This window comes from Elgaria multicarinata, chromosome 5, assembly GCF_023053635.1.
Source record: "Elgaria multicarinata webbii isolate HBS135686 ecotype San Diego chromosome 5, rElgMul1.1.pri, whole genome shotgun sequence".
Classification (NCBI taxonomy): domain Eukaryota; kingdom Metazoa; phylum Chordata; class Lepidosauria; order Squamata; family Anguidae; genus Elgaria; species Elgaria multicarinata.
Window position 1 is genome coordinate 130468113 of NC_086175.1, and position 18492 is coordinate 130486604.

General features: G+C 44.1%; 1 protein-coding gene across 1 annotated transcript in view; it reads left to right on the forward strand.

Annotated features, from left to right (window-relative positions):
* TENM4 (teneurin transmembrane protein 4) overlaps positions 1 to 18492 on the forward strand; it is a 478872-nt gene that overhangs the window by 373436 nt on the left and 86944 nt on the right. The window contains exon 15 of the mRNA XM_063127306.1: positions 405 to 621. Within this exon, the coding sequence (XP_062983376.1) occupies positions 405 to 621 (217 nt within the window). The remainder of the gene's footprint in view (positions 1 to 404; positions 622 to 18492) is intronic.

An 18492-nucleotide genomic window follows, 5' to 3' on the forward strand; every position in this document is an offset into this window, starting at 1 on the left:
TTTGAAGGGGACAAATGTTTAGCCTGGAGTAGAGAAGATTGAGGGGAGACATGATAGCATCTTCAAATACTTAAAAGGTTGTCACACAGAGGAGGGCCAGGATCTCTTCTCGATCATCCCAGAGTGCAGGACACGGAGTCATGGGCTGAAGTTGCAGGAAGCCAGATTCCGGCTGGTCATCAGGAAAAACCTCTTGACTGTTAGAGCAGTTCAACAATGGAGCCAGTTACCTAGGGAGGTTGTGGTCTCTCCCACACTCAGTGGTCTTATAGGCCCCTTCCAACTCTACTAATCTATGATTTTATGAAAGGACATTTGAATCAGCTACTGATTTGTGCATCTGTTTTTGTACCCCTGAAATGCCCATTCAGCCTGTTCCTTTCCCTTTTCTGTCTGATCCACAGATGGGTTAATAGATTGCATGGACCCAGACTGTTGCCTTCAGCCCCTGTGCCATACCAACACGCTCTGCTCGGGCTCTCCGGACCCCTTGGATATCATCCAGGAGACACAGGCACCGGTGTCTCAGCAGAATCTCTATTCATTCTATGATCGGATCAAGTTTCTAGTTGGCAAAGACAGCACACACATAATTCCGGGAGAGAATCCCTTCAATGGAGGGTAAGTCCTTTTTTGTTTATTTTTGTTTCCTGCAACAAAGTTTTTATGCCATGAATATATCTGGATGAGACATAAACCATGTGAAACAGAAAAGCAAAATGATACATGTCATGGAAGAACCGTCCTACCAGAACGCATATACCGATTTGATTAAAAACAACAACCAGAGATATAATGAACAGGGCTGATGCTTGAAGGTCTTGCAGAATTAAATGGTATACAACTTGAATGGTAATTAAATGGTATACAACTTGAGAAATGATCACATATCCTGGGTTCTCTCCAGGTATTTTTTCCTAGGGATGTCTGTTGCTAGGAAATCCATTCCTTTTGGGGCTTGACGGATATCCCTGGTACCACTGACTCAGCTTGCATTTGCGATCCGATTTCACACACACCCCCAAAATCTGAGAATTTTTCTCACTATTTTTTTAGTATATAGGAATTTGCGCAAATTGCATGGGGAATTTGTGGAATTTGCGCAAATTCCAACTGCAGTTTGCACAATTTGTACGAATTGCAGCCGCGCAAATTGCAGCTTCAATTTACATAAATTGCAGCCAAAATTTGCGCAAGTTTCTATGTATAGGAAAAAAGCTCAGGAAATTAATTGAATTGAGTGGGGAGGTGTGCCGAAGTCCAGAGAGCCAGGCTGCTGAAAGCTCACGAAACTCCACCCCCAAACAGAATCTCTCCCACGTATCCAGTTTTTCCCTAACTCTTGGGATTGCTGGCTAATTTTCATACAAAGGCAAAGTGAACATACTTTTGAGGGGCGTTTCTGTCCATTTCCAATATATCTCTGTCTGTAGTCTGCAATTCTATAGTCAGAAATTGCAGACTACATAATTGCAGACTGCATACAAAAATTTGCTTTGGCACTGAGTGCAGAATTCAGCATCCTAATCAATCCTTTCATTCATTCATTTATTCATTCATTTAAAAAGAGGCTAGTCCTTAAGGCTAAGGGAAATGATTAAAGCTTGATGAATTCTAAGAAGCTCGGAAGGCAAGCTGAACAGAATTACCAGGGGTCATGGAGCTGGACTTCAGTGTTTGTTCCTTCCTATAGTTAACAGAAGCAGAATAAATTATGTAAAATAGGCAGATACATCCTTGATTTGGATAATATACATAGGCAGCAGAAGCAGCGTTTCTTAGTTGAGGATTTTGAGGATTTTATTTTAAAGAAAAAATATAACCCTGCTTACATTACAGCATAGCAGCACAGCAACTTTCTACGTATGGAATAGGTGAGCGTAGAATATATTTACCACATCCACATACGGAGCTCCATTCACTCAGGGAACACCCTCTCCAGGTCTCTCCCACGAGCCTAAGAATATGGACATCTTTCGCCAATTAATAAAAAAGAAAAGAGTCAGCCGTTCTGGATACGGCACTCTGCATAAGCACCAAAAAAATCGTTTGGGCAAAGCAGGAGCTTGGCTTTGGAAGGAAATCTCTAACCTGAAAGAACACACATTTGTTACTCCAGATTCCAAACTTGTCTACACTGTCCTAACACTGGGTCTCCTGGGATGCTCAAGTGCACGGTATTTAACTCCGTCAGTTATCCTGGTATAAATCAAACAACCACTGAACTTTGACTTTTAATGTGTTGCTATGCTATCTGAGCTAAATAGCAAGGGTATTAGATCTTGGATGGGTGCATCCATGGAGAAGGACCCAGGACCAAAGCAGATGTTACATTTGTCACGTACTTTGACCTTGTGTAGTTGATATTTTTTTAAAAAAAAGGGGGGGGGACACCAGATCAGTACCATGGCCCTTTCTACACCTAAGGATTATCCCAGGAAAATGGATCGTCCCTGCCTGCTCCCAGGATCCTCTGTGTGTCATTTGCATGCACAGGGATGATCCTGGATCGATTCCGGGGGGAAAGGTAGGTGTAGAAACGGCCCATGAAATGGGGAAGGTGGACTTAAATCTTTGCCCCACTGCAGTCCTGATCAGAATCACTCCACATCCACACTGCTGTTTCCTTTTTTCAGTGATTAAAAAAAAATCAGCTATACAATGACAAACTATCTGATCAACAGTTTGGCCCCCGGTGACCTATGGATGATGCTGGTCTATGCAAACAGCGAAATGAGCTGGGAATTAGGTGGTAGACTGGACAATACCATTTCATACTGCATGTGATGGATCACCTTTTCTGATCACTTTTCGCCCATGTAAAAAACTCCCTGTAACCAGAAAACTAGCATATTAGCATTCTTTTTAGCTGCAGGGAGATTTTTTGTTTTTACATCTGAGAGGCCGTTTCTACACCTGCCTTTCCCCCCAGGATCGTCCCTGGATCATTCCTGTGCATCCAAATGCCACACAGGGGATCCGGGGAGCAGGGAGTGTTCAAAAATGGCATTCTCACCACCACTATCACCTATTATTTGAAGTGGTACAGTCCACCACAGTCTGAAGTCGTGCAGTCTGCTCAGGATTCTACCACCTCACTCGATGGCAGAAGCAGACCAGGACTGTTCCACAGGGGCCTGCAAAGGGGCATTGCTGAAAATACTCTCGAAGTACTTGATCGTGTAGGTGGGAATTTGAAATCTGGTGGAAAGCAACCCTGAAATATCAATCTCTGAATCTTGGTGGAGTAAAGAAATCCTGACTTCAGCTGCTGCCCAGGTCTAGTATGAGCCTTGAAATAACAAGTTGTCGCTGGAATTGTGATGTTGGAACTGTCATTCTCCCCACTCCCTGAGCTGATTTGGGAAGAAAAAGGTTTCCCACAGCACTGCTGCCAGCTGGAAACTTTGTTATATGTTATATGGTGTCAGAGCCATGCATAACAAGAACAACAAGAATATATTTGGTGTGGCTTGCTGGATTGTGTGTTTTTTGACAGACAGGTAGGTTTATATTACATAGATTTGGCATGGGCACGTTTAATGAGCTTTTTCCTGTGATAACCAAAGATCTGTAAGGATTCTACTGTCTACATTCTATTCATGTTCTTCCCCTGAAGAAACTGTCCTGTAGTCTGTAACAGCTAGGTATCTAGGACACCTGCTTTCTTCCTGTGCTTAGCATCGTTTCATATCACCGTGTTATATTCCTGTCTTCCTCAATCTGGTACTGCTCAGACGTCTTGGACTACAACTCCCATACCCCACAAGTAACTGTGCTGGGAGGGCTGCTATATTCTGATTCGGTTCTCTGAGTGCCGTTGCTTATGTAGTCAAAAGGGCAACAGCCACGCTTGGGCAGTAGCTATCAGCAGACTCAGAGTTAGCCCAAGGTTTGCAAAATTACCCCCAAAAATCTTTGCAGTAGTGGGGGATCTTTCTGGGGTGGGGGGGAATAGAATAGAACAGCTGGGAAAGGAAGATGGAAGATGAGAAACATATATAAAAGGCGCCTACTTCTAGGATGTACAAGAATTTTGTTCTTTTTCACAAATCACACAACCATGTCCTGTTCAAAACACGAACGCCAGCAAGGATGCAATTCTTGGGATGTTTTTGAGATTGCCTGTCCTTGTGTTCACATTCAAAAGTGTGCAGGTGTGCAAATCAGCCCAGAATTCTTTTGTTCACAATTTAAGCTTTGGGGGCAAATGCGCAATGTTGGTTGAGAAAAATGTGTATGTTTGCAGTTGGAAAAAATTGCCCACTTTTTCAGTGTGCATTTTTCCCATTTGAAAAATGAGCATTTCCCCTGCTAGGGTAAAAAATAAATAAATAGACACTTGCGTTTGGTAATGCAAAGTGAAACGAACTTCAAGGGAGAATTTAGAGAACCCAAATGAACTCAACCATTGCAAGGGCACCAGTGCTGCCTTCCCAAGTGGTGTCCACCCATCTGCTCGCTCTGGGCAGCCTCCTGTCCACATCGGGAGAGCTTTGAAGACTTCCCCAAAGACACACAGAAGAGGGAGGTCTCAGCAAGCTCCGGGGAACCCAAAGCTTTGCAGAACTTTATTTTAACTTTTTAAAAAAACAATCCCTGAGCTGGATCCCCAAAACAGCACAATGAGGACTAGAATCATAGACTAGTACAGTTGGAAGGGGCCTATAAGGCCATCAAGTCCAACCCCCTGCCTGATGATGGAGCCAACCCTAGTAGGGAAGTAGCCCAGTGTGCAATGATGCTGCCACCACCATGACCCCATCCATTCCATATCAAATCTGGACTCTCCAGTGGATGTCCCAAAATTTTAATCTGGCTATAGCAGATTATTTCTGGAGCAGAATTAGGGTGGACATTCCCCAAGTTCACATCCAGCTGTTTATCCACTGGGCTCTCACAGTATCCCCTAGACTTGGACTTTGGAGATGAGACGCACGAAAGAGTTTGCCACAGTCCTGCGCTTAGTTATCTCTGAGAGTGCCCTTTTCCTGGCCTCCTTTTTTGACGCGCCGATGTCAAACGTTTTGACCTCTGTTGTGGTCCTGCGGTCCTTTGCCCCTCCAGAAGGAGAGCGAGAGCGGGACTCTCAGGAGGTCACTCTCAAAAGCCAGCGTCTTGATACCACGGCAAATCTCGTGCCATTCCTTACGGTGATGGACAGCTAAAAATGGCTTAAAGATACAAAGCAAACAGCAGGAGTAAGTGGCCGGGAAATCAATAAAGGAATGATCAAGTGACACAAGAGCACTTGTTATCTGTTCATCAAGATGATGCGAAGAGACGTCCTTTGCATTCGGAATTTAACTCAGTGGCTTGTTTTATCATCATAAACGCTCATTTCAATATGGGCTCTCATTCAGAGTTTTGTCATTTCCCCCCCCCCCCCATACACACACACACACCGCTCGCCCATGAATAATGCAGAACGGCTGATATTTTAGAGAAGGCGAGGTCTTTACATTTTATACGTTGAGGTGATTCATCAATGTCCTTTTTATATCTCTTTCCTTTCTCTTTATCCTGAGCATGCTCTCTCTCTCTCTCTCTCTCTCTCTCTCTCTCTGTCTTAACTGCATTGAGGTGGCTTGTCAGCTCCACTTGTGTTAGAAGGTCAGAGAGTAATTCAGTAATAAATTCGCCCAAAAAGTGAGTTGCCACAGGCCATTGGTTTACCTGTACTCCATCAGACGATGGAGCAAGTGTGGTTCCCAGGCAAGGGAAACTAAGCTGTATCTTTTAAACCTTAGGGGCATATTATGCAGGCATTGAGCCATACATTTCCTTCCGTTGCCTCTTCTGCGCCTGCTGGTGTAGCCATGCTAGGCTGTCCACTAGGATTTCAGCAAAAGGGTACCCCGTTTATCCGCAGTCACTCCGGATCGCTCCTGGCCTGTTCAGGGCATCCTGCTTGCCCTTTCCTTCCTGCCTTTGGAAACGCATTCTGAAGAAGACATAGGACAGGTGGGCACAAGATCACACACACATACCATGTAAGGTAGCTACGTCTTCCCCAAGATGACTGACATCAGATGCCCATGAGTGTTCCCTGCAAAATCAAGATGGGAAATGCCAATCCATTGCGCTTATCATTCCAACCATATTACCCCATGCGATGATGGTGGATCATAGAATCATAGAATAGTAGAGTTGGAAGGGGCCTATAAGGCCATCGAGTCCAACCCCCTGCTCAATGCAGGAATCCACCCTAAAGCATACCCGATAGATGACTGTCCAGTTGCCTCTTGAAGGCCTCTAGGGTGGGAGAGCCCACAACCTCCCTAGGTCACTGGTTCCATTGTCGTACTGCTCTAACAGTCAGGAAGTTTTTCCTGATGTCCAGCCGGAATCTGGCTTCCTGTAACTTGAGCCCATTATTCCGTGTCCTGCACTCTGGGAGGATCGAGAAGAGATGCTGGCCCTCCTCTGTGTGGCAACCTTTTAAGTATTTGAAGAGTGCTCTCATGTCTCCCCTCAATCTTCTCTTCTCCAGGCTAAACATGCCCAGTTCTTTCAGTCTCTCTTCATAGGGGCATAGCTCAGTGGTAGAGTACATATTTTGCATGCAGAAGGCCTCAGGTTCAGTCCCTGGCATTCCCAGGTAGACCTAGGAAGGAATCCTGCCTGAAACCCTGGAGAGCTTTTGCTGCCAGCCAGTATCAGCAATAACAGGCTAGATGTACCAGTGGTCTCACTCAACATAAGGCAGCTTCCTGTGTTCTCGTGGGTTTGCAAAGAGAAAACCACAGCCATGCCTTGGGAAGCCAAGGCATGGAGCCACCTCTAGGGTTCTCCCGGATGATTCACACACGCATGCACATCCCTGGGTGGCTTTCAGGTTATTCTTGCATTTATTTGCGATACTTCTCTGCCCCTTAATATAATAACATCCCTAAGCGCTTCACATACACGTTTTTAAAATCCCATTTGAAATGCATTATTAAAAACCATTCCAATCACACCCGAATGTGGACGGGGGAAGTGGCATTTGCTCTGTAGTGGCAGTTCCATACATGCAAGGACTTGCTTGACGCTGGAGGCTTTGTACAGTTGGATCTGTCCTTGTTGTTTTAACTAAGACGGCCGTAACAACAGCCAGCCGTGTTTGGCGAGGAACAAACACCCACGCAGATTAGCGCTAAACAAAGTGCAGCAGCTATAGAAAGCTCAGAGATAATGAAACAGCTAGCCGTGAGAGGTGAAGCAGGAGCCCCGGCTGTGAACAGACTTGGATGAAGCACAGGACCACGTCCATAGGACAGTCAGGATGGTGGCATACTGCAAACAACTATCTTAGGTTTCAGGTAACTACTTCCAGTGTGTTCTGGAAAATATCTTAACAGCCACAGTGTCAGTCAGAAGGGCATCATGAAATGGAATTGTATAAAGGTACTGGTTCCTCTCTATTCGGTCCCAGTTAGGCCTCATCTAGAGTATTGCGTCCAGTTCTGGGCACCATATTTCAAGAAGGACGCAGACAAGCTGGAGCGTGTTCAGAGGAGGGCAACCAGGATGATCAGGGGTCTGGAAACAAAACCCTATGAAGAGAGACTGAAAGAACTGGGCCTGTTTAGCCTGGAGAAGAGAAGATTGAGGGGAGACATGATAGCACTCTTCAAATACTTAAAATGTTGTCACACAGAGGAGGGCCAGGATCTCTTCTCGATCCTCCCAGAGTGCAGGACACGGAATAACGGGCTCAAGTTACAGGAAGTCAGATTCCGGCTGGACATCAGGAAAAACTTCCTGATTGTTAGAGCAGTACGACAATGGAACCAGTTACCTAGGGAGGTTGTGGGCTCTCCCACACTGGAGGCCTTCAAGAGGCAGCTGGACAACCATCTGTCAGAGATGCTTTAGGGTGGATTCCTGCATTGAGCAGGGGGTTGGACTCGATGGCCTTTTGGGCCCCTTCCAACTCTACTATTCTATTATTCTAAAGCTAACAGCATAAATGCTCCACATTTTCCTTAGTGGCTTAAAGAACATTTTAATGTCTTCTTCTCGCCAGCCTTGGAGAAAGGATGACATCTGTGTGTTTTAAGCCAAGAAATACACACGGCTTTTGCTCCATCTATTTTATTACTTCCCTAGGAATTTCAGTTTTCCTCCATTACTTTCTGCCTAATTGAATTCCTTAACAAGTAGCGATCACATTTTGCTGAAAACCAAGAAGCGTTCGGAAGGAACCGGGACAGCTTGTTTTACTTAACATGTCGTCACCCAAACTTGATTCCTCCCGGTTTGATCCCCTTTTCCTGAGTCAATGGGAGTTCGGGGTAGCCTTAGTAAGAGCACTTTCCTTTGGAAAAGAGAGAATTCCAGATGGAGGAAAGTGAAAATCAGTTCATTTACAAATCCTCCATTTGAAATGAAATGGTGCAGAGGTGGTATCAAGCACTGGCAAAATCAGTGGCGGCTCCAGAGAAGAAAGGATGCTTCAAGTATCATAGAATTGTAGAATAGTAGAGTTGGAAGGGGCCTACAAGGCCATTGAGTCCAACTCCCTGCTCAATGCAGGAATCCACCTTAAAGCATCCCTGATATGGCTGTCCAGCTGCCTCTTGAAGGCCTCTAGTGTGGGAGAGCCCACAACCTCACCAGGCAACTGATTCCATTGTCGTACTGCTCTAACAGTCAGGAAGTTTTTCCTGATGTCCAGCTGGAATCTGGCTTCCTTTAACTTGAGCCCATTATTCCGTGTCCTGCACTCTGGGAGGATCGAGAAGAGATCCTGGCCCTCCTCTGTGTGACAACCTTTCTAGTATTTGAAGAGTGCTCTCATGTCTCCCCTCAATCTTCTCTTCTCTAGACTAAACATGCCCAGTTCTTTCAGTCTCTCCAGACACCTGATTATCCTGGTTGCCCTCCTCTGAACACGCTCCAGCTTGTCCACATCCTTCTTGAAGTGTGGAGCCCAGAACTGGACGTAATACTCAAGATGAGGCCTAACCAGGGCCAAATAGAGAGGAACCAGTACCTCACGTGGTTTGGAAGCTATACTTCTGTTAATGCAGCCCAAAATAGCATTTGCTTTTTTTGCAGCTACATCACACTGTTGGCTCATATTCAATTTGGGATGGATGGACTCACTTGTGTCCACTTACTCCTGTTTGCAGTGCCAAACAAGCTTCTTCATGGCCTGGTGAGCACCTGATGAAGCCACGGGGCTGGCCACCCTTATCCGGCGCCTCCATTATGCGCAACAATGGTGGCTCCAGAAAATGTGTATTTCCAAAGTTGCGTAAATGGCGTCCCAAAATTCCCCATTTGCACAACATTAAAGTTGTGAATGGAGCTGGTCGGTGAATGCGCCATGGCTTGGCAAGATGGGTCCGGAGGTCCGGGCATATGGGAGTCCACCAGATTCCCAGACCCAGTCGGGCAGCTGCACCATCCCACCTTCAAGATCACAGGCTCCTGGTGCTAGCAATCAGAAGGTATTGTGTAGCTATTCCACCTTTCCACCCATACCATATCTTTTCTGGTAAGAATAAAAATGGAAGACACAGTAGGTAGACATGGGAAACTTACAAGTTGAAGACAATGAGCATGTCTACACTATGCCTTATCCCAGGATCGTCCCTGTGTGTCCACATGACACACAGGAGATCCCAGGAGCCGGAATGGATAATCCCTCCATTTCCCTGGGATAACCGGGACGGCTTTAATCCTGACTTTTCCTGCAGTGTTGGGATTGTCGCGAGACAGCTGGAGGTGTGGGCAGCCATCCCGGTTTCATCCCAGCTCCTCGTGAGTGAACGCGAGGAGCCGGGAACCAGACACAGGGCATGGAGCTCTTCAAGCACTCCGTGCCCATTGAAGATGGAAAGGGGAGCGAGGTCGGGGTGGGTGGGTGTTCACTTACTTTTTCGCTGGAGCGCAGGTGCACTCCAGCTCCGGATCTTTAAAAAAAATGGCGGGCGCAACGTCCTCCTTCCAAACGGGACATCGCTCACCACGTGAGCAAAATACCGTGAGATCCTCCCCACTCCCTCCTGGAACACCGGGAGGCCTAGACATGCCCAACGTCATCTGAAACTAAGGGTGTTGGGAAAATCTGCAATGGAATCAAATCCATTCAGATATCTATGAATCGACCCATGGATTCCACAGCGGACCAGCTTTTCCCAAGTCTCACAGATTCCGCAGACTTGCAGGCCATTAAAAAAAAAAACTTATTGGAATGTTACAAAAAATTAGTTGTAGAAAGATATGTAAAATTAAAAAGAAATGGCCCAAAATGCACATAGGCCCCATAGGTTAAGACACGAAAATGTGTGTTTGGCAGGCATTTGCACATTTGGGGGGGGAGCATTTTCGCAAGTGCGAATTTGCACAAATGTGAATTTGTGCGAATTTGGGAGTTTAGAAGAACCCAATGCTGACAGTGAGTGGACATCAGAACAAAAGGCACCCAACGATCTGCGAAACACAGGCAGAAGGGATTTTACAAGATCTGTATGTACCTGTCTGGAACCCCACCCTCCCCGGTTAAAATGACGTGATTGAATAATAAAAGAACCTCATGTAGAAGCATCCCAAGACACTTAAGGCACAATCCTATACATGTTTAGATGGAAAAAAATGGCTGTTGCATGCTGGGAGTTGTCGCCGTTTTTTCCGTCTTAGACATACATAGAATTGTAACCTTAACATATTCCAGGCTACTTTATTAGTCACGGTTCCTCACTTCCTTCTTGCAATGAACTCCTGTTATCCAATGTTTTTATTTTATCTTTCTCACACACAATGCAATCTAAGCGACCCTTCACACATAATTTCTGGGTTTTCTTTTCAAGTTCGCACCAAAAACGTAATGTGCAAAGGTGACAAACCCATGCTTGCAAACTTGTGAAACTTACAGGCACTAACATCTGAGATGTTTGGTATTCCTCTGTCAAGAGTACTCTTGCTTAAAAACCTGATTTTTTCCGCTGTGTAAGGTATGAAATGTTCTTAATAATACTCCCTTAGACTGCCCTTTCTGGTCCTGAAAAAGTTATGCTAACTCAACAATAACTTCCAGAATTGTAGCCGTGTTAGTCTGTTGCAGCAAAAGTAACAAATTCTTCTGTGGCATCATAAAAGCGTCCCTTATGGCATAATGACTGTGTGCTGCAAAAGCATATTTCATAAGAAATGTGTTAATTGTTAATGTGTGCCACAAGTCTCTTCCTTGTTGTTTTCAAAACCACTGTTGTCTTAAAATCGAAAATCGAGTTTCACCACCATTTTGCAATCATTCCTGGCTAGAGATGCCACGACTGCTTGTCTGGGTCCGGAAGTCATAGAATCATAGAATAGCAGAGTTGGAAGGGGCCTACAAGGCCATCGGGTCCAACCCCCTGCTCAATGCAGGAATCCACGCTAAAGCATCCCTGACAGATGGTTGTCCAGCTGCCTCTTGAAGGCCTCTAGTGTGGGAGAGCCCACAACCTCCCTAGGTAACTGATTCCATTGTCGTACTGCTCTAACAGTCAGGAAGTCCTCGAGTCCCTGTCTCCCCTGCGTCCAGCCCCCCAGACCCAGTTGGCTGCTTCTGGCATGGGCACAGACACTTCCCCACCAGAGCGCTCCGCAGCTTCCCCCATGCGCTGAAATCACGCACTCCCCCCTCCACAGCAATGGCGGCCTTAAAGGCTCCATTCACACCTTTACCCTTGCATCAATGGAAGCTTCCGAAGTGGCGTAATACTCCCATTGTGTCACTGGCGTGAGTGCGCAATTTCAGCATGTGGGCGGGCAGCTGTCGAGTGCTCACTAAGCCAAACCGAGCATTGTGTGACGAGGGGGGGCAGATGGCGGTGGGGTGAGAACACACACACACCGGCAAGTGCAGGCAAGTTCGCCCACCCCTGTTTCTGGCTCAAAAGAACAATTCTAGCCAGTATTTGTAGAACAGGGCCTAGTTGCACTCCCTTTAAGGCATTCCAGCATGACAGAAAGTAAAGACAAATGCTTCCGTTCGCTGTCAGTCTGACTGACAGCCAGCCACTAGCTCCTGTCCATATATTTTTTTTCTGTTTCCTGCACTCAGGCTTCCTTAATCACTAGTCATCTCTGGGGGGCCATCAAAACTAAATCCCGTCTATCCCCTTGATCTGGTCTTCCTTCAGTCTTCAAGCCCCACCGTCAAGCCATTGCTAAGACCACTGCGGTGAGGGTGGGAATCCATATGTGTGAAAATCTGCAGTAGCCAATGAAAGAGTGCTAACACCCGCCATTTGTGATTAAATATGAGGTTCTCTCATTAGGGTATTTATCGATCGGACTGGGAACCCCTAGGACTAGAGACTGAGCTCTTAAATCTTCCTTTTTTAAAAATTTTAGTTTCCTATTTGTGGATGATGGAGGACATGAGAGAGAGAGAGAAGGAATGAGAGGGGCAGTAAGCAGTGAAGGGATGGGACAGGCAAGGAAGAGAGGAATAGTAAGGGACTGTTTGCAAGATGGCAAAAATTGAAATGTCAGTAAACGCAAGGCTGCCACTGAAAATGGCAGCTGTGCTTCTAGCAACTCTCTGCTTCTGTCACCTCCAGAATCAGAGGGTAGCAAAGTCAGGTTGCCCCATGACTAACAAATTGTTGGGTTATTGTGCCAGAACTTTTCTCTCTCTGGAACTCTGTTTGTGCTCAGAAACAAACACACATCACGCAGGTCTTACACAGCAGAGCTGGTTTATTTCCTTCAGGCTTCTGTGCAGTTCAATTCAGATCAGCACACTGAGGCATACACAGAGAGCAGTGATCATAGAGCAGTGATCAGTTCCATTTTACACAAGTGAGAAACTATATACAGATCTACACAATTCTTATCTACATTACATACAGCTGTGATGAGGCTAACTTAGAATCTTGGCAAGGTTCCCAGAACAGCCTCTATCTCAAGGTAATTGCCCACAGATAGACTTTCTCTGTTTAACCCTGAGATAGCCATACACACACAATTTTAATGACTAAGCAAGTATTTCTTTCATATACTTAACAGTCCTCCTCTTGCGCATGTTGTTTAAATTGTGTTACAATCTGAGACCCAGCTTTAAAACATCTCTTTGTGTTTTTACCATTGAACGTTCCACCTGTCCTTTCTCATTTTGTTTTACTTTGAATACCCATTTACAGGTAATGGCTTTACAGCCTTCAGGTAAAGGTACTAGCTCCCACGTTTCATTTTTTTCCATTGCTCTGATTTCCTCTGACATTGCTTCATGCCAGCCCTGAGCTTCTGTAGGTTCCATTTCCTGAATTTCCTCAAATGAAGTAGGTTCATAGGCTATTAGTAAAGCTCTATGAGAAACCTGTTTGCTTTGGTATTCATCTGAGTAACGAATTGGAGCTTTGCGTTCCCTTTCTGATCGTCTTGGCATAGTTACAGGCATAGTTTCCTCCTTTACAGTTTCTTCCCCCTCCCTCTCTTGCTGAGATTGTTCAGGAATTTCTTCTGTTTCTACAGCTTTCTGTTCTACAGGCAAACTTACATACTGTTTTGTTTCCTGCATTTGTTCATGAAAAACTACATCTCTGCTCACAATTACACTTTTGTGATATGGAGACCACAAACGATAGCCTTTTGTTTGTGTATCATATCCCAACAGTTTACATTCCAAACCTCTTTGAGCTAGTTTTCCTGGTCTGTTTTCTTTCTGAACATGAGCAAAACATTTACTTCCAAAAACCCTTATATGTGACACTCTAGGTTTTCTTTTGTAAAACATTTCATATGGGGTTTTTTCATGTACAGAGTGGTAAAGCCTGTTTAACAAATAATTTGAGGTGGACAAAGCTTCTGCCCAGAACAGATTAGACAATCCTGACTCTTTCAATAGAGCTCTTAACATGTTTTGCAAGGTTCTGTTTTTCCTTTCTGCAACTCCATTTTGAAATGGTGAATATGGAGCAGTAAGGTCATGTTGTATACCCTCATCACTGAGGAATTTTTTAAATTGGTTGCTAAGAAATTCACCTCCCCGGTCCGTTCTTAGATTAGCTATAGGTTCTTTAAATCTATTTTTACTCCACTTAACAAACGCTTTAAACTTTCCAAAAGTTTCACTCTTCTGTTTTAACACATACACAAATCCAAATGTACTGTAATCATCAACAATAGACAAGAAAAATCTGTTTCCTCCTTGACTTGTCTCAAAAGGACCTGCAAGATCTGCATGAATTAATTCAAAAATTCTTTTTGTTGTTCTCTCACTATGTTTTGAAATGTTTGACTTATGACACTTGGTTTCACTGCATACATTACATTCTACATAGTTAGAACATGGTTTGATTTTCACCCCTTCACACAATTCTGGGATCTTAGAAATTGTTTTATAGTTAGCATGACCAAACCTTTTATGAATTAAATGGATACACTCTTGGTGTGGTTTGCAATTGGCTATTGTTTTTGTTGTGACTTTGCTGGCTACAACTTCATTTTCTGTACAAGTATTAATTACATACAAAGATTCTTTCATTATTCCCTGCACACACACCTTGTTTCCCTGTTTTATAGTACAATTTTCTTCAGTAAAACAAACCTCATACCCCATTTCTGTTAACTGAAACACACTTAGAAGGTTTGTTTCTAATTCTGGTACATATAAAACACTTTGTAGTTCAACTCCCAGACAATCAAAATATACATTACCCACACCACAAATCTGGATTTTTGTTCCATTTGCAAGGGTAACACACTTTTGCTCTGAAGTAGAAGCTTCCAAGGTTACAAATGAAAGTTTGTCTTTTGCCATACTTATTGAAGCCCCAGAGTCCAAAAACCAAGGATTCATTGTCTCTTTGACTCTTGCTAGAAGACACTTCTTTGTTGATTCAGCTTCATTCATGTTGTTTTCTTCTCTCCACTTTGCTGTCGACTGCTTTTTCTTCTTGTTGTTGCAATCCCACCTTAAGTGTCCTGTGGAACCACAGTTAAAGCATTTCCTTGCCTTTAATGCAGCCACCACATCAGAAGATTTATGGCTTTGTTGAAATTCAGCCACAGGATGTTTAAGGCTCTGTTGTTTTGAAGCTTGTCTTCTTTCATAGGTTTCCAGTAGTTTTCCAGCTACATACTCGAGGGTTAAATTTTTCTCCTCTTGACTTTCCATCATGGTGACAACCGCGTCGTACGATGAATCAAGACTTGACAAAATCACATAGACTTGGTGTATAGTTGTAAACTCCATCCCTCGTGCCCTGAGTTGATTGAAGATTTCTCTCATGCTTTTCAAATGGTTTGACATAGACTCCCCTGGTTTCAGCTTCATTCCATACAGTTTCCGGGTTAGAATTACTTTACTGCCCGCTGTTTCTCTTTGATATACAGCTTGTAGTGCATTCCAGCACTCTTTTGATGTATTCAAAAACTGAATGAAGGAAATTTGAGAGTCTTCCACAGCTAATGCAATAACTGCCATTGCTTTTGCATCGTCCTTAAACCATTTAGCATTCTGTGGATCTGCTCTATCTGGTGGATCCTCTGTGACTACATACCACAGTTCAGCCTGAATCAGATACATTTGCATTTTGTAAGACCATAATGCATAGTTAGAGTCATTCAGCTTTTCTAACAATTGATGCAAACCAGACATATTAGCTCCTGCCATTTCCTCTGCTTTAGGAATTGGTATCTCACCGTCCTCCTGCTCAGAGTCCTCCTCAGAGTCAGCCGACTGAGATTCTTCCTCACTTTGCAGCACTGGCTTTAGCTTGATGTCTTCCTTCATCAACAGTTTTCTGTTTTAGCAGACTCCTGGTTCTGATACTGCACCGTTCCCACCAAGTTCTGGTTCTTCTGCCTGGGTTAGGCTGGCGTAGGCTGGTCTAGGCTAGACTGGCTCTAGGCTGCCTGGACTGGACTGGGCCCATAACCTTTGTTGGGTTATTGTGCCAGAACTTTTCTCTCTCTGGAACTCTGTTTGTGCTCAGAAACAAACACACATCACGCAGGTCTTACACAGCAGAGCTGGTTTATTTCCTTCAGGCTTCTGTGCAGTTCAATTCAGATCAGCACACTGAGGCATACACAGAGAGCAGTGATCATAGAGCAGTGATCAGTTCCATTTTACACAAGTGAGAAACTATATACAGATCTACACAATTCTTATCTACATTACATACAGCTGTGATGAGGCTAACTTAGAATCTTGGCAAGGTTCCCAGAACAGCCTCTATCTCAAGGTAATTGCCCACAGATAGACTTTCTCTGTTTAACCCTGAGATAGCCATACACACACAATTTTAATGACTAAGCAAGTATTTCTTTCATATACTTAACACAAATGGCCCACCGAACCGCTACTCTTGCTGTTTCTAGCACCCCCCACCTTAGGGTCTGGGGAAGCATGAGATAATTCTCAGTTATGCACACACCCAAGGTAAAGGAGGCCAATGGGAGCAACCTAAACGGTTTGGGGCCAGGTTATTTGAAGGAACGCCTCCTCCCATATGTACCTGCCCGGACCTTAAGATCATCTACAGGGGCCCTTCTCTGTGAGCCCCTGCCAAAGGAAGTGAGGCAGGTGGCTACTAGGAGGAGGGCTTTCTCCACTGTGGCACCCTGGTTGTGGAATGAGCTCCCCAGAGAGGTCCGCCTGGCGCCTACACTGTACTCCTTTTGTCGCCAGCTGAAGAACTTTTGATTCTCTCAGCATTTTAACACTTAATTTTAACTTAAATTTAAATTTTACTGTTTGAACTCTGTATTTTAATCTTATATCAATTTTGCTGTGTGGTTTTATCCTGGATGTGTTTTTTATATTGTATTTTGTAATTGTGCTTTTAACATGTTGGTTGTTTTATTATGGTTTTAATTTTTGTGAACCGCCCAGAGAGCTTCGGCTATTGGGCAGTATAAAAACGTAATAAATAAATAAATAAATAAATAAAATAAACCTTAGGGTGACCATATGGAAAGGAGGACAGGGCTCCTGAATCTTTAACAGTTGTATTGAAAAGGGAATTTCAGCAGGTGTCATTTGTATATAGGGAGAACCTGGTGAAATTTCCTCTTCATCACAACAGTTAAAGCTGCAGGTGCCTTTATTTATTTATTTATTTATTTAATTTAATTTCTATACCGCCCAATAGCTGAAGCTCTCTGGGCAGTTCACAAAAATTAAAACCATGAAGAGCATAATAAAACAACCAACAATTTAAAAACACAAATACAAAATATAATATAAAAAGCACGACCAGGATAAAAACACACAGCAAAAATTGATATAGGTTAAAATATGAAATTAAAACAGCAGAGTTTAAATTTAAGTTAAATTAGGTGAAGGGAAGATTGAGGGGAGACATGATAGCACTCTTCAAATGCTTGAAAGGTTGTAACACAGAGGAGGGCCAGGATCTCTTCTCAATCATCCCAGAGTGCAGGACAGAGAATAAGCTACAGGAAGCCAGATTCCAGCTGGACATCAGGAAAAACTTCCTGACTGTTAGAGCAGTACAACAATGGAATCAGTTCCCTAGGGAGGTTGTGGGCTCTTCTCCCACACTAGAGGCCTTCAAGAGGCAGCTGGACCACCATCTGTCAGGGATGCTTTAGGGTGGATTCCTGCATTGGGCAGGGGGTTGGACTCGATGGCCTTGTAGGCCCCTTCCAACTCCACTATTTTATGATTCTATGAGTGTGGTGCGAAAGAGGGCCTTGGACGTAGCCACACAGTTAGGCTGTCGCCAACAGTCAGAGGGGAGAAGATGGAGGCAGCCAATCGGCATGCATGAAGGAGGGGGTGGAGCCACATCACATGCAAATTTCAGATGGGGGATTCACTATGCGTGAGCCACATTTGCAATTTTCATGAGGTGAGGTGACAAGAAAGCAGGAAAGGGGCAGGACTCCTAGCGCCCATATCGACATGGGCTTTACACTACAAATAATAGAACTATCTTGTTCTACAAAAAAACCCTGTGATTTTCTTTTTCATTTGACGCTTTTTTTAAAAAATAAATGTTTACATATTTAGTTTCTCTTATTCCTTTCTCCATCACTTCCATTAGACCCTTAGCATTTGGGTGTCTGGAACCTGTCATGGTTCCCGTCCACTGGGGACATTTCACCGAACGCTGAGGCGTGCTCTTGGTCTGATCATCAAGATGTCTTTCCCCACAGTAGGGTTTTGACGCTCTGTTTCTTGTTGGGGTTTTCTGCTGAGCTTAGTTGCTTGCATTGTCTCCCAGCTGCCTGACATATGCCAGATTCTTGTAAGAACGCGCTTGCGCTCTCTCTACACAGGTGTGGCGTAAGAGCGTTTCTGGATGGCTACTTTTTAAATTTTACCATCCCTTAGTAGCAATTTCCTATAATGCCTTTTAAATTCTTATTTAACACTTGGGGGCAAAAAAAATAAGCCTAGCTCTTGAAAACCATTTTGGCCTCATGTGTGTAACCATTTTTAAACGGTAGTTATTTTTTCACTGCCGTTATAATACCCAAAGCAGTTGGAATATAATACTGGAGTCGTGTCAGTAATGCAGTCAAGTACCAGAGTTG